Genomic DNA, 25,849 nt, shown 5'->3' on the forward strand with positions numbered 1-25,849 from the left:
ATGGAAAAGCATGTAATACAGCTAGTGCCATATAAGTACTAGCTTATATGGTGAGGTGGTCACCTCACCATTCAAATCACTACATATTCGAGCCTCAAGTTTTCTCCTCCACTGTGCTCTTGAGTTCAACTGTGCATCTGAATAGATTTGACATAAGGAAAGGTTGACTCCAAATTCTAAGATCACTATTACAACCAAAGACAGGCAATGGACATTCTTAAACTAAAAAATTAGGAACACATGTCTGGAATTTACATCATCAGCACAGGGAAAAAAACAAACAAACAAACAAAACTTGCATGAAATAGCTTCAAGTCTAACTGAATGAGTAATCACTTCAAAAAACCAGGAGATGGCCTACAGGAAAGGAAAGGGTTAATCATCAAACTAAGCTACAGTTTGGACATCAGAAGGTAAGAACTGCCACAGATCAAAATGAGTTATATCTTGCAGATGAAAACCAACAAAACTGAAAAATATTGATGGGGCAAACAAAAATGTTTCATTAACAGAAATAAAAAGAGAATGAGAAAAAACATGAGGCATACAGAAGACACCTCAAAAATAAATATTTCACATGAGATTACAAAAGGATTCACAATATAGCTGACAAAGCATCTACAGGAAGGACTGTACAGAAATGAAATTAGTGAGAACTGAGGTTTTGGCAGTCTGCACAGCCTCAGAATACATTCAGAAAGAAAAGAGGATTCAATTTACTAGTGGTATCTTATTTTAAACCAATCTGATTTGTTGTAAAAATGGTCTTTCTAGAGAAAAGCTGAACAGGAAAAATCCTGTTGGATGCAAGTAAACTAAAATTAATGCTACTAGGCAATTATAAGTTAATCTTTTTTTTTAAATTAAGAACTAGGACAAAAGTGGTAACGTAAGCAACTTGGCAAAGGAGAGATTTCATCAGTTTGCATTAAAAGAGGAAGTGCTGATGTGCAGGGAGGGAGGGTACTCTTGAAACTCCTCCTTGGATACCAGCCTTTGGACAAAACCTAGTAAATATTTCCATTAACAATCCGTAAAAAAAGAACAGGAATATGCTAATAAAATTTGCTGATGACATCACCAACACAGACAACTGAGAAATCACCCAGCAAGGAAAGAATGATCCTGAGTTTTCAGATTCAACATGGCAAGTAGAAATACTTCGGGACAAAGTAATATGAATGACTGCTCTATCTTACAGTGTTTTAATAGCAAACTGCTAATTGAGATTATCTGCACAGTTAATCACAAGATTGGCAAGTCAGTAAACTGCTGTGTAATATTACATAACGAAAGGTAGTATTTCTATTAGGATTGAAGAAGTAGCATGTGCAATTTTGTTTGTTCATTCTCAAAAAAACAGAAAAGCAGATGGATTGGATTCCACTGAGACAAAATGGTACAAGATATGTACACTGAAGAGGTAGACACAAACAGGGTCCCTTGATGCAGTTGCCTGGAAGACATAACTTGATATGAATTCCAGAACAGCAGTGAGATAGAATGAGACAGTCATTAAAATCAACACAAATGCATTTATTTTATGGTACTGAGAATCCTGAATTTATAGAGACACGTTCCATATCTACTGCTCTGTACTGTTCTGCTTGTCAAGTCATCTCTGTGCTAGTTTTGTTGCACATGGTCACTACTACGTACAATATACAACAACTATGTTTAAAAGCAGACAGGTGCTCCTTCAAATGTACTTGAAATTTATATTAGGCTAATATACACAGTCCTTTTTGTCCTGTTGAACTTTGAATAAATTAATTCCAGGCATCTTTCACTTCTTAGGTAGAAAACCACTTTTTTTTTTTTCTTCTGTTTTTGCAACACCTTCAATAATTTTGGAACCGGCAGAAGAAAATGCTAGATCCACCTTACCCTGTGTCATTCTTCAGTTTAAAATATATCAGCTCACATGTCAGAAGCACGTCTCCAAACTTCACATGTGAACAGTTGCTACATTTTACTACTCCTACACTTAGCTAAGGGAGACAAATTGAGAAACCAAAGGAAACATCAAGTGCAGTTTCACACAGTTCAGTTTACTTTAAAGCTGGGCCACCTGGAGAGGGTATGTTCTCTCTGCCTTGTGCAAACCAGTGCTAGTCAGAATATAAGCTAGTGCTGCTCATCCTTACGGTGTCCATTTAATCACACTTTAGAAGCACTGTTTAGATTTACACAAGGGCTCACATCTTCCCTAACAGGTGAAAAAGTATCATAACTTCTGTCTGGGTTCATCAGATAATCCTAGCTGATCCCAAATTTCTCTTTACCTGTATTAATCAGAGTGTATCATACCAATTAAACTAGATGATAAACATGCAGCTTACAAAAAAGGTTACTTATTATCTGGAACACTGCATCAAAAAATTAAAATCATATTTAGTAAGTTCTGATAATCATCTAATTAAACTAGAGAGGCATTAATTAAAATAAACGATGTTGTGTCTCCTCCATTAACACAATTTGAATTCTGAGTTATTTTAATGAAAAACAAGTCTATAAAAATTATGGAATTCTTCTTATGAAGAACATCAATTATCTACAAAGGTAAACAGCACTGGATCATGCAGGAAGATTTAGTCCCATTATTTCCTTATTCCTACTAACTCTTGAAAATGACCTGCTGCACCCTTGCTCTAACACGGAATTATTATCTACTTGTCTTAAGAAAATAACATGAGTTGGTCAACGAGATGGACATAGGACTCCACTGATCAAAAGCTTCTGTCAAACTTGGTGATTTTGTCTGCAGAAAGGCACCTCAGTAATTTGGAAGAAAGAGCACAATGTTCAACTTGGCAATCCTGTGTTCAACAGAAAACCCTCTAACAGTTATTTCTTGTCATTCTTTTTTCCTTGAAGTCCACCATTCACAGTCAGATGAGATATATTTTTCTACAATATCTGTTCTAATAAGTTCAAACTGTCTACTGCCTCAAGAACTTGAGAATAATAGTTTCATTTGTCCATGTTTTTTAAATGTATTTTTGTGCAAAACCAAGAAAAGCAGTAAATCACAAAGCTAATAGATTTGGAGTGGCAAATTCTTCATTAGCTCTAAATAAAACAATCACCACTTCAGAGTTGGTTTTGCTGCACAGGGATGACAGAAATGGCTGAGGCCAGGTAAGAGAGATCGAGAGGAACCCATTGTGAAAGTGATGCCATCGTTTTCAGAAGAAACTAGCTCTGCATTTTGCCCACCTTCAGTGGAGGGGTCTGTTTCAAGGAAGTGCAGGTACCCTTGAACAGTTTAAATGCACCTGAACACTGCCTATCACGTACGTCTGCAGGTCTGCACAACTGACGGTGGTTGTGCATCTACAGGAGGTGCTGGAGCTTCGGTTACCAGGGGAGGCAGCAGCAGAACAAACACTCAGAGAAATCCAGGGCCAGCATGACAGATACATATTAATCTGTGGTGCTCAGCTCGAACAGGGTTATAGTTATTGATTCACTGACAAATACATTCGATTTGATTGCTTTTGGCTGCATGAGAGGCATGCGTTACTGCTCCTAGAATATTACTTTTTGCCCTCATCACACCAGACTTTCCTACTTTTGTGTTTCTTACAAATGATAGTAGCAAAGGGAAAAGTCAAAGGAACCAGATTCTTTCCATTAGAATACCAGGCTGTGTAAAATTGGCACTTTGCTAGGTTAACTTACTCGCGACATCTGACCCAGCTCCAGCTTCACTGATTCCCAAGCAAGCCACAAAATCTCCAGCTATAGTTGGGACGAGGAACTGTTTTTTCAACTCATCAGAACCAAATCTGCAACAATATAATGACAAAGATAGGATTTAAAATTTATTTATAAGTTAGTTACCGATTTATTTCTACCCACACAGTGATCAATTTTCCTACGACTAGGTAAATCCTGTCCCAGAGCCAAAAGACAGAATAGATACCCTCCAAAGCTATGATTCAGAGACTTCACCAAGCTTCATTTTACATAAGGTTTTTGGAAGTATTCAGCCATTTTGCTCCCAAATAAACATGTGGTCTAGATGCCCAAAATCTGATCTTTATGAATGCTCTTTTAAATGCTGATGCATCTAAGGGGGTTTTCCCCTCAGTGGTCCTGCACCACTTTGCAGTCAGACAGGATGGAAGACCTGTTCTCTGCATATCTTCTGACTTCTGCAACAGCTCTTTGCCATGCTTTAGCAGTGACTGAAAAGTTATGACATGTGAGGACCAACCTCTGCAAATACCTGTATTTTCATTACTTGTATTTCCCATCTGCAATTAAATCACACAATGAAATCCACTAATGCTTCTTCCTAGATGTTCCTAGAGTCCCCAGAAAATAAAAAGGGCAACAGCAAACCACTGATGGCATTTTAACACACACACAAAAAAATCACTTGGCAATATTTCAATCCAGTTAAGAGGCACCCTGTGTTTTTTTTCAATGGTTAGCTGCTTTCATCAATTCAAAACATGGTCCCTCTCATTTCACGGTAGATTTTGTCCTAATTAACATTTGCTGATTTGGTCTTGCAGCATGAATGGTCTAGTTTTTGAAGCTCTCTTGTGCTAGACTGAAATGTATGGAATCTCTGTGAACAGAAATCCATAAAAGTTAAATTCCCCCTCAGCCTCCTCTTCAGTATAAGGCTTCTGAGGTCAGCATCTCCACTCATTTCCTTAGGCTTGCTTGCAGCCAAAGCAGGCTGCAGTTCCCTCGGTTCTCCTTCTAAAACTCCGTCCCAGTACCTCCAAAGGAGTGATGCCATCTGAGCTAAGACCCTGACCCTTCCTCTCCATTCCAACCCTGACATAAAACAGTCAGAGGACGCAGGATGCCCAGAGAACAGACTGGGAGCTGGCAGACACTAATGTTTTGTGCACACAGAGAACTCAATTCCTAGTCCCGTCCCTGCTGATAATCACAGCAGTAGTTCAAAATAAATACTAGAAGTGAGTTCAGAGTGTTTATTCCCTCCTTCAGCATGCTAGGGGAAAGTCCCTGGGTCTGTTATGCAGTGTACTTTGCCGTGGGTTTTTTTTTTTTTTTCTTTTCCTTGGGCCATGATCAAGTACGGCCAGCTGAGCAGTCATTAGATAAAATCACATCACAAGAGGCGCTAGCAGGGATTTTTGGCAGTGCTTTCTGATGCTTAAAACTTTGCCAAGCTTTAGTTATTTCAACAGACGATTTCCATGACAAGAAATTTTCTCAGAATAATGTTTTGGGGTTTCATGCATTTGTTTGCTTGGTTCAAGTTCCAGAAAACAGTTTGGGTCTTCCCAAAATGAGACTACAGAAGAAGTTGTTTTGCAATTAAAAAAAAAGTCTGGCAGAATTATCTACGGAAGATCATGGGTCTCTATGCCTTGCAGGAAGGACACATGTCAGCAAACAGCGCAGCTAGCTATTGTGTTAGAAGTATGTTGGTTTTGTAAACTTCTACCCATCTTAAATGCATCCCAGAAAAATCTCAGGTTTCCAGAAATGCAATACCCGCTCCTTTCCAGTTTAACAGCTCCAGAATTAGAAAAGTCTGTTTGCAATGAGATCATGCTCTGGCTCAAGACAGCAAAGACTACGTGTGCTTTCTGGGCCAGGGCCATACCCCAGAGTGTAGTTTCTCATGTGATTAACTGCGCAGCCTTAGCATCGCTCTCAAGAATATCTTCATGCATGTGTATACGTATACACGCACACATCAATCACATCAATCACACCAATAAACCAGAGCTCCTTGCTGATGCTGGGCAACCCAGAAGCCATAGCAACACATTAAGAGTTTCATGAAAGTGGTCCATCTTTCTTGCTCCACACTTCAGAAGTTACATTGGAATTTAATGAAAAAATGACAATGGTATATACAATTTTGTAAAAGGAAAATAAACCCATGGCAAAATACAGATGTAAGAACACTTCCTTGATCCACATAAGTTCTCTTTCTGGGCTGTGCCAATTAGTAATTTAAAGTCACCTTTATTCATCTCATATATAAAAATCTGGTTTCTGACAGGTTAGATTGCTACATTGAATGAAAACATGTCTATTGCACATCACTATTTCGACTTAATTGGGCTGATAATCATCTTGGTAGAAGAGCAGAGCTTACTCACATTTGTTTCTTCTGCTTCTGGGGAAAAAAGCTGGGTTGAGGTGAATTAATTAAATTAGTAAGGAAAGTTCTGAGTAGAACTGACAGATACAATAGTATGACACACTATTAAGTGCAAATTGAAATTCTGAATATAAACAGCTGCAGGTAGTTCTAAAACGGCTCTCAGCATTTGATCAACTCAAGTCTTCCTGCAGCAGAGCTCACCTATTTGAGCATTATTCACCATCAAAGAAAAGTTTCTGTATGATCTATGCATTATTCTACAGTATCTCAAAGCGAACACAATAGTTTACTCATGGACTTCCTAGAAATATACAGATTTCCTTTAGGCAAAGAAGAGGGTAACTCTGACTTACTATCATTTTACTTCTTACATACTAGCAAGAGGTAAATTTCTCCCAGTTGTCTTTCTGTTCTGCTCCTTGACTCCATGTGCCACACTTCTGCTTCAGTGTAGTCCTGCTGTTGTGGTTTTGCATGGCTGGGAGGGGGCTGCAGGGGTGGCTTCTGCAAGAAGCAGCCAGAAGCTCTCTGCAGGCCCCAGGGAGTATGGTCACAGCACCTCTGGGAATCACATTTAGGAGAAAAAAAAGCAAACAGCTACTTTTTGCCCCCAGAGAAGGGCATGAGAAGATGTAAGAAACTGTGCAGAGACCAAGGAAAGGTTGGGGGGAGGAGGCGCTGCAGGTGCCAGAGAGAAAGATGCCCATGCAGCCCGTGGAGAAACCCATGGTGGAACAGGTTGTCCCCCTGCAGCCCATGGAAGATGATGGGGAGCACATATCCCACCTGCAGCCTGTGAAGAGACCTCATGCTGGAGAGGCATAACTGGCTATGGACACAACATAACTAGCCACCACAATAACAATGATTAATTATACGTTTTTTAATGGTATTAAACTGCACCTGTAATGGTCTCTGCTCTGCTTCTGGGCATGACCTGGCCTACCTTAAATGTGCTAACACATTAAGTAACAAAAATGAGACCACTCAGTGTGCTTGTTCTTGAAGAAACACAAAGCCAAGATCCCCCTATGTTATGCTTGTGGGAAAGCCACTCTTTGAATGAACTCCTCCCATTTCCACCCTTTCCCAGCTGATCCCAGGGATCATCCTGCTTTTCAAATCTGCTTTTCTGATTGTTAGCTGCAGCTTCTCTCCTTTACAGCAAACATGAAAAAAGACAGTAGAATTATAACTTCTTTGACATTAATTCCCAGATATGCTGCTGTTCAGGGTGGAGAAAGAATCAGTGATGAATAAGCTGATGAAATAGAATATCACAGAATAGCACTCACTTCACATGAAATACTCATCATTATCCTTACTGTTTTCCTATAAATAATAGGTTGGGGGAGAAGGAGGAGAAAAAAAAAAAAAAAAAGCAAAGTTTAGTGCCTACTGCCAAGGTAAAAGAGCTCTACACTGATGTGGTGTCACTACAGATGTGTCATCCTATAGCTTTGTACAAGCGCAGGGAAATGTATCTCATTTACTGCCTCAGCTGAGAGCTGCTTTCTCAACTCTTCTTGAAAGCATGTATAGAAGTGAAGTTTTATATCTGACAGACAGTTATGTTTGGAACCAGACACATCAACGGTTTCATCATTACTGACAAAACATCTTGCATTTATTTCTCAAATTTAGAACTTCTACTGCTTCACATAGGGAGCAGGGGGGTAGAGGGGGGAAAGTCTGGGCAACTTCAAGTGAAAGAAACCTATTTTCCCCAGTATTTGTCTACACAATAGAAGTGCACATAAATTAAAATCTGCAGAGTCACTTGCAAGCTTGACTATGAACACAGTTTTCTGAAGGTTGTCAGAAAGTATTATAAAGAATGAAGAGAGGCAAGAGCAGTGAACAATCAAACAGATATGGATAGCATTTTCAAAATGACTATACTCTTTGCAGTTTATATAATTAAAACCGTTATTACAATGTACTTCCCATTTAATTGAATATCTCAAAGGCCTTCACAAACTGAGCCTTGCCACAGCCTCCCACTAAAGCAAGAAACCCAGAGAAGTTGCAGAAACAGCATTGGGAGGCATCCTGACTTTAAATATTTTGCAGGCTTTGTTTTTCCAAAGTATGAAAATGTTAAAAGGTATAGCACGTGTGTGTGTGTGTGTGTGTGTGTGTGTGTGTGTGTGAGTGTGTGTGTGTGCATGCATACATATGTGCATTCATCCATTCAAAGTACTGCACTGTCTATACATCTCATTGAGGGAACATCTCTAATTGATACTGGCAGCACATCTTCACGGCGTATCACGTTCAGAGTTGGTTTGCAGGTGCACTCATACGTGCTCTATGAATGCTGAATAAAGCCCAAACTCAGGGAAGTCAGCAAAGGGCTTCAGACTAAAAGCCTTTGCTGAGTTTTTTAGGGTGTGATGCTTGATTCCCATATTAATGTTTACTTTGGGCATTGCTGATGCATCATGTGTAAAAACACATAGTTAAGATGCCAAATCTGGATTATGTCTTTGAACTCATTTAGGATTCCCATGTTACACAGACACCTCTAAAGAAACCACCCAGGCTGTGAACGCAGCGTGAATCCATGACCCAGGACAAGCTATTAGCCTGCACTGTACCATATGCAGTGAAGCTGCACCAGTGCAAAATTTCCTGTAGTCACCAAGTTTCTCTTCTCACTAGCAAGTTTCACTTTTACAACTTAGAGTGAGACACTGTACTGTATAACTAGTCTGTGGAATTGACTTAACAGCGGAGGAGAAGTTCGCTCATACAGACGTGGAATTCAATTATGGATTGAATCACAATTTGCATCACAAAAATGTCAAAAATTACATTTTTGCATTTACTTACCATGAACATCCACTTTAGTATTTCACTAGCACAAATCTGTATAGTGCTTCTACAGCAGAACACAGTAACACAAGGCAAAAAAACTTCAATGGAAAGAAATCCCATCTTCTTTTACCCACAGTTTCATTCTCAGTTGGACTGAAAGAAACAAGCTATGACTGCAATAGACAGCATGAACTCCATGCTTTCAGCAAGCTTTTGGTGTATTACACAAAGAAGAAAACCACTTTTATAAAGGTTTCCCATGCCTGAGACCTCCCAAGTCACACATACCTAGCAGAAGGACAAAGGAATGTCAAAGGAACTGAGTCTACAATCCAGGCTCTTCAGTGGATTTAGAGGCATTTTCATCCAGAATAGGAAAAAAGAAAACCCCACACCAACAAACAACCAACCCTGAAATGCTCTTTTGTGTAAAAATTCCTCTCTTGTATGTCTGTTCTGTGCAGAGAAGTTTCTAACTTCATCGTCGTTATTTGAATTTGAATTTAATCCCCACCACTACAATCCAGAATTTTAGGCATATCCATATTCCAGGGGCAAACTGCTGAACCAGCCTGTCACATCCCTCTAGTTTTGCAAACTTCTGTTTTGATGTGGAACTACCATACAAATATGTTGGCAACTGCCACTTTTATTAAGGGAGGAAAAAAAACCCAAGCCAAACCAAACCAGCTTCAGAAAGTGCAGGAGCCTCAATGACAGCAAGTGACAGAAGAGGAGCACTGACACAAACAGATGTGTACAAGCAAAATGAGTAACTGTACAGAATGGGTGTATTCAGGAAGCATGCACATGTGCCACAAATTCTCAGACTCAGACTAATATTGATCATTATTTCTGAAAATTCAGCCAGCGAGGAACACCCTGGAAACCTGGAAAAAGAAATTCAATTGAACTATAAAACAGAGTTAGACTGATCCTACTTACCACAAGTAAATGCATCCTTTGTGGAACTGCACTGGGACATCTGGCTAAGAAAAAACTACAAACACGAATAGGTAGATTCTGGAAGTAAAATTGTTTTATTGGTTGTGGCACCAAGGTTCTATGTAAACATACATCTACTAATTTTTAAATAATGCATATGTTTTATCAGTCTAACATTAAAAAAGGTATAGAGCAGGTTCCTTCCTCAAGCATTACTGAAGAGCAACTAGAAAATAAACGTGCACAGTAATTTTACTTTTTTACCCTTACACAGATTGGGTTTTAGGCCTACACAGATGAGAAGTTGGGGTTTAGGCTAAACCAAGCTTTCTGAAAATTACCTTGTAAGAGCAGGAGTAGCCATGCCAGCTTGCACTCCAATAGCCATAGGAATACCTCCGCAGCGGATACTTCCCAGCTCTTCTGCCACCGCAATGTTGTAGGAGAAGTCCAAGCCCATGCCGCCATACTCTGAGGAAAAAACAAATCTGTGACACTCACCTGCAAGACTGGCATGAGTAACAAGACAAAGAAATAAAACAGTGCTACTGCCAACGTTTGTGGACTGCCATTTCACGGCTAATTTTTAAGCATTTGACAATTATCAGCTTTCTTTTCAGAAAAGAACGTTATTATTTGCAAAAACTGAACTTAGCATTACACCTGCTCTGATTACCTGTGTGCACATCAGGTCATCTCTGGATATCCCAAGCAGCATCTCTCCTTTACTAAAGGCAGCAGCAAAAAGTGACATGCTGCTGAAAATGGCATCAGAAGGCAAAATTATTCCATCTAACAACAAGGTCATATGAAGAAATCACTAAGGTAAGAAGTGCTTTTATTTCTCTGTGATAATGCTCGACACCTGTTCTCACCCCTCAGTGCACTCAAGTGAGCTCACCCATCTCACATGTAGCAGCCAAGTCAGCCCAGAGGAAGACTGCGTGCGCGCAGGCGGCATCCCTGTGTTCAGTTAATCCATGCTAGACCCAAGCACAATTGCAAGCACGTGTATTTCATATCCTGGCACCTGGTCGGTGCAGTCATTAAAGCATTTTTCATTAGCAGGAGGCTGATAACCCAGGGCACTGGCCAGGCGCCAGCACGGGCGGTTCCTCCTCCCCACATTCCAATCTGCAAATTCAATTAAAGAGGATATTATTCTTCACCTCCTTCTCATGCCCTGCGTTGATAAACCTACCACATAGCAAAAGGCAGAAAAATGCTACATTGCTATGATGGATGAGGTAATTTCTAGCTGTAATAAATAGTTTATAGTCCAAAGGAAATACGGTGAGAGAGAGAAGGTTACTGCTTGATGTCATTTATTGACTGAGCAGCTTTGACTAGATAACTTTTGCCAACTTTTTAGTTCTGAAGACCTAAGAAAATTTCAAATAAAAAGAAACAATCACCTCACCCTTCACACAGACAATTAGGTGCAGATGCCCCTCTGTCATTTGCACTTGCTGACATCAAACACTGAGCTCAGCCCTCTGCTGACCTGGTTTGAAGTTTGCAAAACAAAACATTAATTAAAAAATCAAAACACCACACTCCGGACTTTGTGTGCTATCATCTGTTTCCTAAACCTACCAAAACTATCTTTGTGCATCCATTTTCTGCAGAAAGGAAAACATGATTGGAAAAGACTAAGAATGAAGCTCAAATCTCAAATAACATCCTTAGGTCAGCTTGAATATTCTGGACTGTCAGAATTTTAAAAACAGCTACTTGTCCAAACTTTTACCTGAAAATACGTTTCTTTAAATTCTTACTTGGAGCTTAATCAGTACAGTGAAACAACAACAATATGGGGATGTGTTTAGCATAATACATAATCCAATTCTCCTGCATTTACAAAGCCCCCATCAATAAATAAATGCTGTAAGGAACAGTAAGGAATGTATGCACACACAGGAGCATGGCTATTTAAAGATGTGTGGTATGAGAATTTTTGCTAATTTGAAATGAATTTGAAGCAGAGTTATAGATTATCACAGCTTCAGTACTGCAAAAGTACTTTAAATATATATACATATATATATTTAAAATCAAGCAATTATTTTATTACCAAAGTACAGTTATTGCTAAGTTTAGGTTTGGTTTTGCCAACCAAGCAGTTACATTCCTGTCTTTCCCTGAATATCACAAAACAAAACCTGTTTCTGGTTTGCCCAAAGCAACTTCACCAGAGGAATGGTATGCACAAGTGACCCAAAGGAGGATTGTTGTGTGTGGGTGTACAGCTTACACACGTTCTTTGTTCATACCTAAATTCATTATACACTACTATATAATAGGTTTGCCTTGCTTTTATTTCAGATTAGTTACTAAAATGGTACATTTTAAAACAAAATGCTGCTAAAGTCCAGATCTCAAAGAATCATAGAATCTCCTGAGTTGTAAGGGACCCATAAAGGATCATCAAGTCCAACTCCTGGCTCCACACAGGACCAGCCAAGTCAGAGCATGGGACCGAGTACATCGTCCAGACACTTCTTGACCTCAGTCAAGGTCAGTGCTGTGACCACTTTCTGGGAAGCCTGTTCCAGTGCCAAACCACCCTCTCAGTAAAGAACCTCTTCCTGGCATCCAGCCTAAACCTGCACTGTCACGGCTTCATATCATTCTCTTGGGTTCTATCAGTGATCACCAAATAGAGGAGATCTGCACTGGCCCCTTCGCTCCTCCTTGTAAGGAAGCCATTCTTGTGATCACACTGAAGGAATTTCCTACTAAAGGGAGGAAAAAAGATCAGATCAAAGCCTTGGGAGTTGTGAAAGTGGAGGGGGGTTACCCTACCACGCAAAGAGATGACGCATCCTCTGAAGGTTTGATAATCTGGATGTAGATAACACAAGAGACAACCACAGGTGCAGCCATGCAGGAAGGCAAATTCTAAGAACATTAAGCAGACAATATCCAACTTTTCATCAGTTCTGTTCCAGAAGCCAAGGAGAAAGGGTTTCATGGAGAAAATGTGAGTGGTTTGATGGGCGATAATTGGAAACTCCTCTTTTGAGCCCAAAGCACTTGACTGAGACAGGCACTCACCTGTCAATGAGCCCATGCAGCTACATCTCACAGCAATTTGGGTGATATACCACAGCTAAAGACAGTTACGTACCATCTCTTTGGCGAAATAGATGTCTGCATCGAGACATGCTGCCAGCAGTGTCGCACACAGCAGCAGCACTGGCTTCAAGCATCACTGCAACTTCTTTTTTCCCCAGCACATGGTGACAGCCTGGCTTCAGCAGCCCCACTGTCGGTGCTCGAGCCAGCTATTTTGGGGCTGGTCCATGCACATCAGGTCTTAAACTAAGACAAACCCACCATTTGTGGTTTTCCTTTTTTGTTCTTATCTCCATCTGTTGCAGCAATGACAATGAACATCTCACAGCATGGATGTTTAATTCTTTTTTGGAATAAGGCTCATTCTTTTTGGAATAACTCTTATTTGCAATATGGGAATAAGCTGGTAGGAGAGTTGTGGTTGCCAGTCCCACCAACAAACACCATTTCCTGGAAGTATCAGTAAAATGCTGTTACACTAATAGGTCCATCTAATTTTCAATCAGAAAAGCAAATATCATGTCTAACAATTTTTGGTGAAAAAACATCATGAAAGGAATCAAATAAATTGAAGATTTGATTTGGTTGTGCTTGTAGGGTTTTTTAAATTAATAACAAGCACATATAAATATTCATGTGTAAAATATTTCTAGGGTAAATATTTCATTTAGCTATGAAATTAGAGGAGTGACCTTTAGAGATTTGTTTGGCTACATTTCCCTTTTTAATACGCAAGAAATTGTAAAAGAATAAAGCAAAATTAGGTGGACAGTCTAATGCACTAATGCTTTTGTACTTCAAAACAGGTAGAAAAAGGCAACCCTGCTACAGTCAAATTGTTACTCTTGCTGACACAACTTTCAACTCCTGGCTCCACACAGGGTCAACCAAGTCTGAGCATGTGACTGAGTGCATCGTCCAGATGCTTCTTGGACTCAGTCAAGCTGGGTGCTGTTCCAGTGCCCAACCACCCTCTCAGTAAAGAACCTCTTCCTGATATCCAACCTAAACCTCCTCTGTCGCAGCTTCATGCCATTCCCTTGGGTTCTATCACTGGTCACCAAAGAGAGGTTGGTGCCAGCCCCTTCGCTCCCCCTTGTCAGGTAGCTGTACACTGCGATGAGGCCCCCCCCCAGCCTCCTTTTCTCCAGGCTGAACAAACCAAGGGACTTCAGCCTCTCCTCATAAGACTTCCCCTCCAGACCCTTCACCATCCTCATTGCCCTCCTCTGGAAGCTCTCCAATATTTCTGTGTCCCTCCTGTACTGTGACCCCCCAAACTACGCACTGTACTCGAGGTGAGGCCGTACCAGCGCAGTGTAGAGCAGAGGTCTTTCCTACAATTGTTTCATTTCTGTGAAGATCAACACATTTCTTGTCAGTTATTGAGCCACAGGCTGCTTGTTCAAATATGACTCTGTTCAATGATGAGACAGGCTTTAAGTCTCTAGTCCAATTTTTTTAAAGAGTTTATTCTATTTGGAATCTGATTCTGAACCCCATTTGGTAGCTGTCAGTGGGAATTACAACATCTGGGGCAAAAAGTTCTCTAAGTGAGTTGAAGCAAAGAGAAACAGGCTTTTCAGAATGTTCCACGAATGTGAGCGAGCCTTGAAAAAGGAATGGTCTGAGCACAGTACAGCTGTGTTGGTATCTCAATCTTAAATACTTAGAGAAATTATCTTATTTGTTTTCAGAGCATCTGAAGTTCACATAAAGTGTACTGACACCAAAGGAAATCACGCAGTTTTATTTCCACTATTGGCACCTAACTCATTGCAAGGAAAAACAAACGTGTGCTTGTAATTCTAGTGACTAGAAAGACAAATAAAAGATGAATCAACTCCCATTTTTAAGGTAGGTCTGAGAGACTTCCACATCTGACACCAAGATGACAGAGCTAATTGCCGGTTTTCAACATACCCTACAATTTTAAATCAACAGAAGCAAAATTGCGTGTTCAAATCTTACTCACCTGTTATAAATATAGTTCAAGAATTTCGACTCCAGAGGACTACAAAGAGCCTTGAAGTTACATAATTACAGACGTCACCAGGTAGGACAACACAGAAATCCTACCGTAATTCCTTTCCTATTCTTTACATAAAAGGAATTATCAAATGGTTACTCTCCTTCTTGTGCAATTTCCCCTGAACCCATTCTCAAGAGTCCAGGGTGATCAAGCTCTTACCACCTTTCTGGAAAAAAAATCATTTCATGTAACAGAAACATTGTGCATCTACTCAGCCTCATTGAAATAAGAACAACGTTTTTTGTTATTTCATGTGGATCAGTACACAAAAAAAAACCCTAAAACCACCATCTTCTCAAAAAAAACCCCACCCAAAAAACCCAAACCAACCAGAGGAAAAAGAAGCAAATAACCCCTGTGCCAGATGTGAAGATTATCTTACCCAGACAGATCAACCTCCCTCAGTTTGTCCCAAAGTTGAAGGAATTATAGTGCTCTATATTTGTGTTTGGTTGATCCTAGAAACATCATCGCCACACAGAGTACTTGGTATCTCACAGATACTCACTAGTTCATCCAAATAATCCAAGGCAGGTAAGGACCCCTTCTGCTAACCACAGTTTTACTCAGAAATATTATTCTTGAAATCCAGCATTCTTTGGAATAGGAAAAATATGGAATGGCTTCTCGTTTCCTCTTCAAACATACACGGTTATCAACATAAGTGCAATCCCTGAGCAATTAACAGAGCGAGTTGTGTGCTCCTGTAATTAATACTCATAGCTACAGAAGCCATCACAGTTCCTGCTTCAGAAACTAAATTTACTGAGATGAGTAAAGTGATTGGATCTGTCTAGCACCATTTTAGATTAAGACACAGCTACACTGGAAAACACAGGACAAACTTCCCTGACAGTGTGAGGATTTAAAAAACAAAACACTCTCCCCCCCTCCCCCACCAACCAACTATTAAAACAACATAAAATGCCAAGTAGGAGTTCAGCAGTGCCTGCCACTGAGCAGATAACCACCATAGGACCCAGTCCTAGCTGGGGGCTGCATGTAAAGAGGGTTCAGAGTTCGTAGGCCACTGCTCTAGAAAGCCAGAGCAGTATATCCTAAACCACTGGTTGACAACAGCTGCACTTGTTACTCTCTGACTCCCAAAAGCCTCCCTCACAAATCTGTAGGTTTTATTTTCTAAATGGTTATACAGTGTCACCAAGAGCCATCTGAGTCAACAATCACATCTGTATAAATCTTCAGACTCAGAAGGATATTGGACATCCCCAAAAAATTAAAAATAATAATAATAAAAAAATAAATCACACAAAGCCCCCAAAATTGGATACAGTGTTATGGGGAGGAAAAAGCCAAACTTCACAGTATAACAGAATAAAATGTCAGCATGGCAATACAAGAAACCTTAACAGTGTAAAATGACACAGTAGTAAAAAGAAAAAAAATATGGAAAAATGAAAATCCAAGATTGCACAGTCCCAAGCACCAGCTGTTGCATCAGTTCCAACTCTTGAGAAAAACTTTATGCAATCACAGGTCACAGATTCTTCAGTAATCTTCTGCTTGCTTTTAAAATAAGATTATTTTTCTCCCTCAGCCCTGACCCAACATCAACACCACAGAAGCCTAGTTATTCCTACAATGTTTTTCTTTAAGGTTAAAAAGTACAGATCTCAATTATTGTACATTTGAAAATGTCAGTCAAACTAAATGCCACAGCATGAAGAAAACAAGAAAAAACCCACATGGAAAAATAAAAGTTAAGAAGTGTACAGGCTCAGTATCACCTCCTGAGCTTCAGTGGCAAAGCCACGCTACTTCTCATGGGGTTTCTCTTTGGGCTGGCTCATAAACAAACCACAGCCTATATTTCAAGAACATCACCTCTGCAATCTCCCCACTGCTTGAGGTCAGTCAATCAGCAGCAACTGTCAACCCTTACACACAGTGATACATTCCTACAACCTGTTGCACATTCCACTTCTTTAAGCTTTTCCAAGTCAGGCTTATCCAGCAGGGAATACTGCTTCTCTCCATTTCGAAGACCATCAGCCTTCTGATGAACAGGCTTTTCCTCTCAAGAAAACAACTGCACAGCTGCTCAACAAGCTACTTTTAAATGTGTGAATTCACTTTGAACAGGTATTAAACCAATTAACCTCACACCTGTACATGAATGAAGCAGATACATTATCTTTACGTGCTATTGGTGCCTCTATTCAGGACTCTTCCCCTCTTGTGAACTATCACAAACTACTACAAAAAGTCTGTGTAACTTGCAACATGGCAACAACACCTGAAGTGCGAATACACCAACAGGTACTATAGGGAACCTACAGCAATATATGGACATTAAATATCCCACAGGTGAACAGGAAAGGAAAATGAGAATAGACTTAGCAGCAAGTAACAGACAGAGCCCAAAGAACATTCTCTAGCTTAAGCACAGCAAATGAGTAACAGCACTGTGAATACGAGTATGTACATTTGTAAGGATTTTTGAACAGATGGATGAAAAGGGGTCGAGATCTGAAAACAGATGAAATTATACTTGGTTTTGTAGCAAGCCCTATGAGCAAAAAGCAGACTAATTAGTTTCATTTCTTAAAAGGCATCAGGATATAAAGTCAATATTTAAAAGATAAGGTTCATTCAGGCTCTCCTGAATTCCACATAAATAAATAACTGAAAAGCAATACTACATGCCTCGGGGATTAAACAGATTTATTACATTTGCTACTTATTAAAATTTCTACACTAAGATTTAATACAAAGGCTGACTATTTATCACTTGAAAGCTGTGTTTAACGTCCTTCCCTACAAGATCTTTTATTCAAACCAAAGCTGATAAATACCTTGCTGGAAATCCAGGCTTGTCTGACATGGAAATCTTTAGCCACTTAGCTCAAGTTGTCACACCCAAAGGCATAAATTTCACTAGATCACAAGTGCCAAAACTTGTAATTTCCATATGGAGTTACAAACTGAGAATTAAAATTGTGGGTATGGGGAGAGAATTTTGACAAATGTTGTTTTTTTAATAAATTCCAGGAAAAAAAAATCAGAATGTGTGCAGTGAATAATTAATTGAACCCTAGATGTGCTCTGGAGCTAGCCTGAGTAGCACAGGGGCTTTAGTTCAGTAGTGCAAAACTCCAAATAGAAATACACCACAGGGGGTTTCCAAAGGAATTTCTGATCAGCACAGGCTTACAGGACCAAACTATTTTCCAGTGGCTGACCCCTGAAAAGAAGCTGAACCTGAACCAGTCACTGAATAAAGCACACCATGCCATCCAAGAATACCCGTCATACTGCAGACCAACATATTCTCATGAGGAAAGCCCCAGCTGAAGGAGCTGGGGCTGTTTAGCCTGGAGAAGACTGAGAGGGGATCTGACCCATGCTTATATTGATGGATGAGGCCAGACTCTTTTCAGTGGTATCCAGTGACAGGACAAGGGGCAATGGGAACAAACTGGTACATGGGAAGTTTTGTTTGAACAGGAGAAAAAACTTTGAGGGTGGCTTAGCACTGGGACAGGCTGCCCAGAGAAGTTGTGGAGCCTCCATTGCTGGAGATACTCAAGACCCACCTGGACACGACCCTGTGCAACCTGCTCTAGGTGATCCTGCCTTAGCGGGGGTTGGACTATGTGATCTCCAGAGGTCCCTTCCAACCCCTCCTGGTCTGTGATTCTGTAATGCTGCAGCTAGAAGCACAACCCTCTGTCACAAAGGAATTTCCTTGTTTATAAATATTAACAGGCAAAAGTCTTTTCAGCTGGCAACATCTGCATCCTCAGGCTGGCGAGCTGTCAGCGCACGCAGCTCTGGGACCGCCAGTTCCACAGCATCTCCTGCCTGGCAACTCCCAAACCCTTGCCCCACAGGACAGACTGTTATGCTGCTGGAGTATCTCCAGATGTTTCAACTTCCCAAGTGAGGAAGAGACCAGAGGAGAGTATCTTCTATGTTTTGTGAGAGTTTGTGAAACCTGATTGGTTTTGAAACTACTTTGAGTTAGCAAAAGCAAAGCAATAAAAAAGCATCCCTATTTCTGAGCAATAGAGTGTGGTTAGCTGTTTAAAGTAGACCCTAAATGTTCTGTTTTCCAGAGTTTGAGCTCAGACAGGGGAACAAAAAAGGTAAGTAAAAATGCAAAAATCTCAATATTTTTATACAATTAAATTGCATTATTTTGTCGAGTCATTTGTTGTTGTTTGGTTTTTTTTTCCAAAAGATATACAAAGGAAATTTCAAAATAAAAATCCCTTCTGGAATGAAAGATTTTTCACAGTGCCTTTACTTTTCTCTGACATAATAAATATTTCAGTTAAACTGACATGTTCCCATGCTTTCTTTGTTCTCGATAATTTTAATGGAAAAAACCCAAACGTTTCATTGATAAATTTTATTTTGTTTAAGGAGCGTGGAAAAACACTTTATGCACTATTCTAGAGACAAAAACCACCAGGTTTTGTTCTCATTTTTGCCTATGGTTTTGTGTGCATCCTTGACCTAAAGATGTCAGCCATACCGTATCATAAACAGATTATCCCTCTCTGTAAAAAAGCTAACACAACAGGATTCTAATCTGCACTGCAATCTCCAATGTAAAATAAAGTTACATCATGTTGTACTGACCGCAAACAAAAGGATTCTCAGTATAATTAATGCTTAAAGGTATCTGTAGAATAAGGAAAAAAAAAGAAAAAAAAAAAACACAAAAACCTCCAGAAAAATCGAAAACCCATTCCAGCTTCCCCAACTCCCAGTCCTGCCTCAGAGAACTCTAACCCTAAGTGCTGATGCACTAGGCAGTATAACTACCTTTTTATCATACAGTTTGATTATAATTTCTTACAACAGAAAACAGATTTAGCCACAGCAAATTAAATTCTATAGTAGAAATGCATTCGCACTACTGATTGTATAAACACTTGTGTCTAAAATCAGACATCTCTCAATCATGAATACTGTATCTGTTACTTACAGACCATTCAGGAATGCAAGCAGGGATGTTCATGCATTCAGCTATCACTCAGGAGCTCCAAGAACATCAGCGGCTGGCTACTCATCTCAATCATTTGGGTTTTTTAAGTATGTATACAATAAATTATATCCTAAATTCTTGTTCTATAAAATATCACACTAGAGCTACATAGCAATAAATATGTTATTTAGGAAAATAATACATTGAATATGTGGTCACATAGTAAATTTGCAAAGGAAGTAAATATTCTTGCATACATTGAGTAATTCTGAATTGAAAAGTATATTAAATCAACATATATACATTATATATCCATAGCTACAGGATAGCTCTGAAACTGAGATTGAAATACCCACATTTTAAAATAAAAACAGCAAAACAAGTTCATCTAATTGGGAGTGCAAGGAGAAATCCTCCCCAGAAATTAGGAAATTTTTCCATGAGGTGCTTGAAAAATAATCTTGGAAGTATTGCCAAATACCTGAGTTCCTATCTTCATGGCTGACTACTCTAGCCAATAACGTACCTTCCTTTCAGAAGAAAAATACCAGTGAGGCTGGAGACCTCTCCACCACCCGAGGAGACAAATATTCCTAAGCCATCCTGCTGCCCCCATCTCTCCCACACACCTACAAGTAGGCAGAAACTGTGGAGGATGGGTGAGGGAAAGTTAGCTTTTTCACAAAGGAAAAAGCACTTGTCAGAACCACATATTTTTACAATTTTTTAAGTTGTTTTTTTACTCTGCACTTTCTGTTTGATCCATCTAATTGCAAACAATTTCAAAAACATAAACTTGGCAACCATCCATCAGGTACCACGGGTTTATTACCGCGCTGTGTGTGCTGCTTCTAAATGAGCAACTGAAACGTCTGAAATAACAAAGAAAATCCCAGTCAATTTATTGGTATGTAGGTGTAAGAATCTGCAGAAACAGAGCACACAATTATAAAATTATGTTAATACATCAAGGCTTGTTTGGTGTTGTGAGAGTTACATTCCTTTCCATCTCACCAGAGGCACTATTCTAGGATCACGTGCAACAGACACAAAAATACTTGCTCGATTTTTCACATCCCTCCATCCAGCTATAATGAAACAGCTTCTGTGGCCACAAGACCTGCTGAGCAGCACAGGGCTCGAAGAAAAGGAACTGAGGAGGACTTTATCACTACAGGCACCTTTTACTATGGTTAGACAGCTCACTATGAAGCCACCCTGCTAAGGTTGCTGATGCACCTTTTGTTTTTCCGTGGTCTCCTGGACACTGTTCAGAGAGATAATATTTTTCTACCACTTTCTTGATACTCTTAACACACATCTCTGAAGAGCTGGCTGATAAGCTTTCCAGTATTTCAGAGACAACCTGAAGAGGTGCTGGGCTGAACTCTTCTGCTCATTGTGATGTTTGCACATGACACAGGAGGCAGCTGGGCATGCCGGGATCATCCAACCACACAAGGAGCCCATTGCTGCTGCACCTTTGGAGTTCACCAGCAGCTGAGGTGCTGCGGGCTTTCCACATTGCTCAGCAGAGGCAACAGACAGGCAGATGTCTGCCCTGGAATGGCTCCATCTTAAAGGTGCATTGGTAGCACAAAGCTTGTATCTCACACCCATGGAAAAACACAGCAGGCTGAACTCCTCTGCATACCCTTACTCTGGTGGAGACACCAATCCCCACCAACTCCAGTCTTCATAAACTGCCCAAGAGCTGGAGCAGTCACTCAGGTTTGTGAGGCAGCTTTTCCAGCAATGTTAGTGTGATCAAAGTCCACACTTCATAGTGTGATCACACACATCACAGTGTGATACACAAGCAGACACAGATTTTAATGTGACCCATTCTGAAGCTTCTGCAATGACTTAGACAAAATCATAACAAATATGTTAAAACTCATCAGCTTCACAACATTGAGCATGGTGCATATTCTTTCCATGCTTCATCATTGTCATGCTTTCTCTCCTTCTTTTATGGACTGCTACTATTTGCTAACTCATTATGCTTAATGAAAAGCCAGATTAAAGCATATCTCAGCTTTAGGTAGTCACAAATTTAGCAATTCGGCAACTGTAAATCAATAGCACTGACTGCTTCCTTTCTTCTAACTACATCATTATACTGAAGAATAAGAAAGCACACACCAAAGACATCAAATTATGCTAAATTCTCGGTCTATGTTTAAAATAGTCAAGGAATGAACGATAATGTTGTTCACTGAATACTGAATGGCTTCAAAATTAGCAATAAGGTTTACAACCATGCTAAACTTTACTGAAACAATAAAAAGTTACATAAACTATTCCTCAAATCTAAATCTGAAATTCTCTTTCCACTTAAAATAAAATAAGAGATGGGGTGAGATAAATTTTTCTATCTGGAAAACATCACAGCATCTCCTAGGCTACAGCCTCACCACTTCAAGTCAAGGGACATAAAATAAGTCAAACATGAATTAATGCCTATCTTCTTCCTCCCAAAAGCCCTTGCAGAAACAAAGGAGAAAACTGGCTCGTTTATTTTTTTCACATTAATGTAAACGTAGTAACTGTAATGACTGAGCTACAGATTTTCTGTTTTTCTTACAACACCAAGTGTTGGTGAAGAGTCTTCTTTGAAATCCTTCTCACACTGAGACTGTGGCGAATGCTGTTTGCTAAGTTTTTGAGCAGCACTGATAAAGTGCAGACTAAACTGAAAGTGATTAATTAAAGCAAGACATGAAAAATGTACCAAACACAAACTCACCCACAGAGCATGCTAAGACACAGACCGGTAGCAATCACACTTTCAAATCAAGCTAAGTCACTATTCTTGCATCTTATGGAGGTTTAAACAAAAGAATCAGATACATTTCCTACTGCACAGATTCTTCTTATGTGTTAAAAGTATTGCCATGAAGAGAGAAAAAAATCCCCACACCCCCCTCAATTAAAGAAACCCTAACCTGTTACCATTTAGGGAAATGGCTGTGTGGGGGTGCTCTGCTGCTGCAGACTGAGGTTACTCTAGCTATGTCTAGAGACTAGAAAATGTCTCCCACTTGCAATTTAATTGCAATTCACTCTGCAAGATTTGGCTTGCTCCTGATTTTGTGTTGGAGTGGTTGGTGCTGTTGGAGTCCTGTTTAATCAGTCCCTGTGAGTTGAAAAGATGGGTGCAGGAATATCACTCTTAAAGCTAAATAACTTTTAGCTAAATAGAAAACTACCTACCAAACTTTACTGTATTGGAATTAAGAACTTTACTTTTATTCAAATGAGTATGGATAAATCACACATTTTTATATGATATTTGTACTTCTTCCAGTTGTTTTCCATCTCCCATTGTGTCTGGAACTTCCAGATGAGTCTTCCAACAAATCCTGTCCTCTGGTTTGGATTTCCCATTCTGACCTGGGATGAAACTTCTTCCTAATTTCTCTCTTGTTGGAAGGTCTTCATCAGTGTAAACCCAGCTTTGGGCACTGTGCATCACCCAACCTTGTTCCTTATGCTCGTGAAGATTAAACTACTTATTTGCCACATTTAGGATGCTTTTGAAATATCCTAGCAAGATAAGCAGGCATTGCAATCAAGAAAGCAATCAGATCACCAAACACAGAAAAGATGGAAAAGAACCAAACCAAATTCTTACAGATTTTACAGCTGGATCAGGAGCCCTCTGTTTAGCCTGCCAGCAACGGAGAATGTGCAACAACAAGGTTATATAAAAACTAATCATATTGGAATTTCATTATCCCTAATGTTTCCCTGTTGACTCACTTTTTCTTTAATCTGACCTCTAGCAAAGTTTCTCAACTGCTTTCAACAACAGCCACAGTACTAAGCTTTGCCAATCACTAAGCAAAAAGCCCTCATTGCTGTTCCCATTTCTTGATGGTCAGGTTTCACTTGGCAGATACTGGGGACTCTGTTACCAGGTCTTTCCTGCTGAGAAAACACCGTATGACAGAGAGGGGCCAAACGCCTGTATCTCTTATCCCTCATATACCTTCATTTTTTCCATCTCCTTGCACAAGGAGAAGTATTTTTTATGCCTTGGAAATAAATGGCCAGTGAGGCAATAAAGCCATGGTATTATGCTACAGACTTCTTTTAAAATGTCTTTCTACCTAGCAAAAAGACAAAAAATTATTTTCCCTTAATGATGACAGCGGGATCCACAAAACTGTAAAAGGCATAGAAGAGGGTGGCATGAAAGGACAAAGTAATTTAGAGAAATATGCACTGCCTACAATTTAATACTGTGGTTTTTATGGTCTCTGTGGCAAAGCAGATGTTGCAAGATACCTTACAGAGATACAATGAGCAGGTCTCTTGATACACAAATGACGGGATTTTGCCACAATCTGGAAGAAGTCAAACGGGGGGTGGGGAATTATCAAACCTGAAGATGGGAAGAGTGTAATTAATTAAGAACACAATAGAGGAGTAATTTCAGGGAAGTGCATGGGGAAGGAAGGTAGACAGATGAGAATGATGCTCTCCATCACACACAAAACAATGGAGAAGGAAGTCTAAGAATAAAATTATTTTATTTTTAAACCTAATTCAATGAAACAAGGGTAGAAGGAAATATGAATCCTCACAACTAACCTGGTATGTGCTCTAACTTGAGACTCCTCTTGGTAAAAGCACATGGTAAGCGAAAGCTGCTTGAGAGGCAAGAGAAAACCTTGGAGAAACACAATCCAGGTAAACTGCTTATTGTAACTCAGAGGTACTCCTCAAACACCAGTAGGGTAAGATGCAAGCTGGAGGCCTCCAGTGCAAACCAGCCCTCAGATGGCCAGTGTCCACTCTCCGGAGCGGCGATATGGACACCACTGAGATCTTCTTGCTAAGTAAAATCCAGAATTGAAAAAACAAAAAGTCTTTTCTGGGTTTCCAAATTTTTATGCAGGCATACAGTTGCATTCTTTAATAGCTTAAGTTTTTTTATTGCCATCCCATAACCTTGTCTGTTATAAGAGTGGAAAAAGGCAGACACAAGACAAACCTAGCCACAGGCTGAGGGCACGCAGCCCTGCAGAGACTGCCACCCCAAACATGGATTTTGGACCTCTACCAGCTGGGACTGCATTTTCCTCATCCCACTGTGAGGATTGGTTTGAAGATAGCAGATTATTCTTAAGTTAACTGCAAGCAGTAGTCAGCAGGAGGAGAATTTTGACTCTTGGAGCAGGAGTGACCGACACACCGTCCTGCTGTCTGCAGCACTGCTGCTATTTCAGCATAGGTATAATTTGCCTCCACCTGTTTCCCCATCCCTCAGCCATGTAATTGTAGCTGCCTGAATGCAACTGGAAGTCAGGAAATAACTGGTACTAAAAAGTAACACATTGGTTCAAATTATATATTTCAGTGATTACTCTGTCTCCCTGCAGAACAGAGTAAAACTTAGTTGGTGGGGGGTTTTTAAATAAACTTGTAATAGATCATTGCCTTTGTGGCAAGAAGGGATGCTTCCACTTAAAACCTTCCCTTTTTTATGCTACAAACAAAACTACACGCTATTTTTTTAGGACTCTTTTATCACTAACCACTATCGAAGGGCTGTCTGAATAATGCAAAAAAATCAAACTAGGTGTATGTGAAAATCCTCCTGTCCCATATCCAAGCTCCCTATAAAGTTTCAAATTTGTTTGTTTAATGCCCTACTTAGTTTTTTTTTGATGACAAGGTAACAAAATACATAAACAAAATCACACCAGTTTCAGTGGTTTGTTCCATAAAGTTTAGTCTAGAAGTTTTTACATCATGTATACTCTCTAACTTCAACGTGACTTAACAAGCTGCCTAGAGGCGTAACAAGAAAACTAAAGACTGATGTATTTCTTGTTTATCATTTTCTCTTTGCAGCTGAGACTATTTTCTTGTTAGTTTCATGATAAATGAATTCATA

At 39.8% G+C, this 25,849-nt stretch overlaps 1 protein-coding gene across 2 annotated transcripts in view; it reads right to left on the reverse strand.

Moving 5' to 3' along the window:
• LOC311205675 (putative acyl-CoA dehydrogenase 6) overlaps positions 1-25,849 on the reverse strand; it is a 91,221-nt gene that overhangs the window by 22,092 nt on the left and 43,280 nt on the right. For both annotated transcript variants that reach the window (XM_084280163.1, XM_084280162.1), the window contains exons 3-4: positions 10,216-10,345; positions 3,685-3,791 (exon numbers count right to left, since the gene is read on the reverse strand). In XM_084280163.1, the coding sequence (XP_084136289.1) occupies positions 3,685-3,791; positions 10,216-10,345 (237 nt within the window). The remainder of the gene's footprint in view (positions 1-3,684; positions 3,792-10,215; positions 10,346-25,849) is intronic.

Source organism: Gallinula chloropus (genome assembly GCF_964237585.1).
Source record: "Gallinula chloropus genome assembly, chromosome: 2".
NCBI lineage: Eukaryota > Metazoa > Chordata > Aves > Gruiformes > Rallidae > Gallinula > Gallinula chloropus.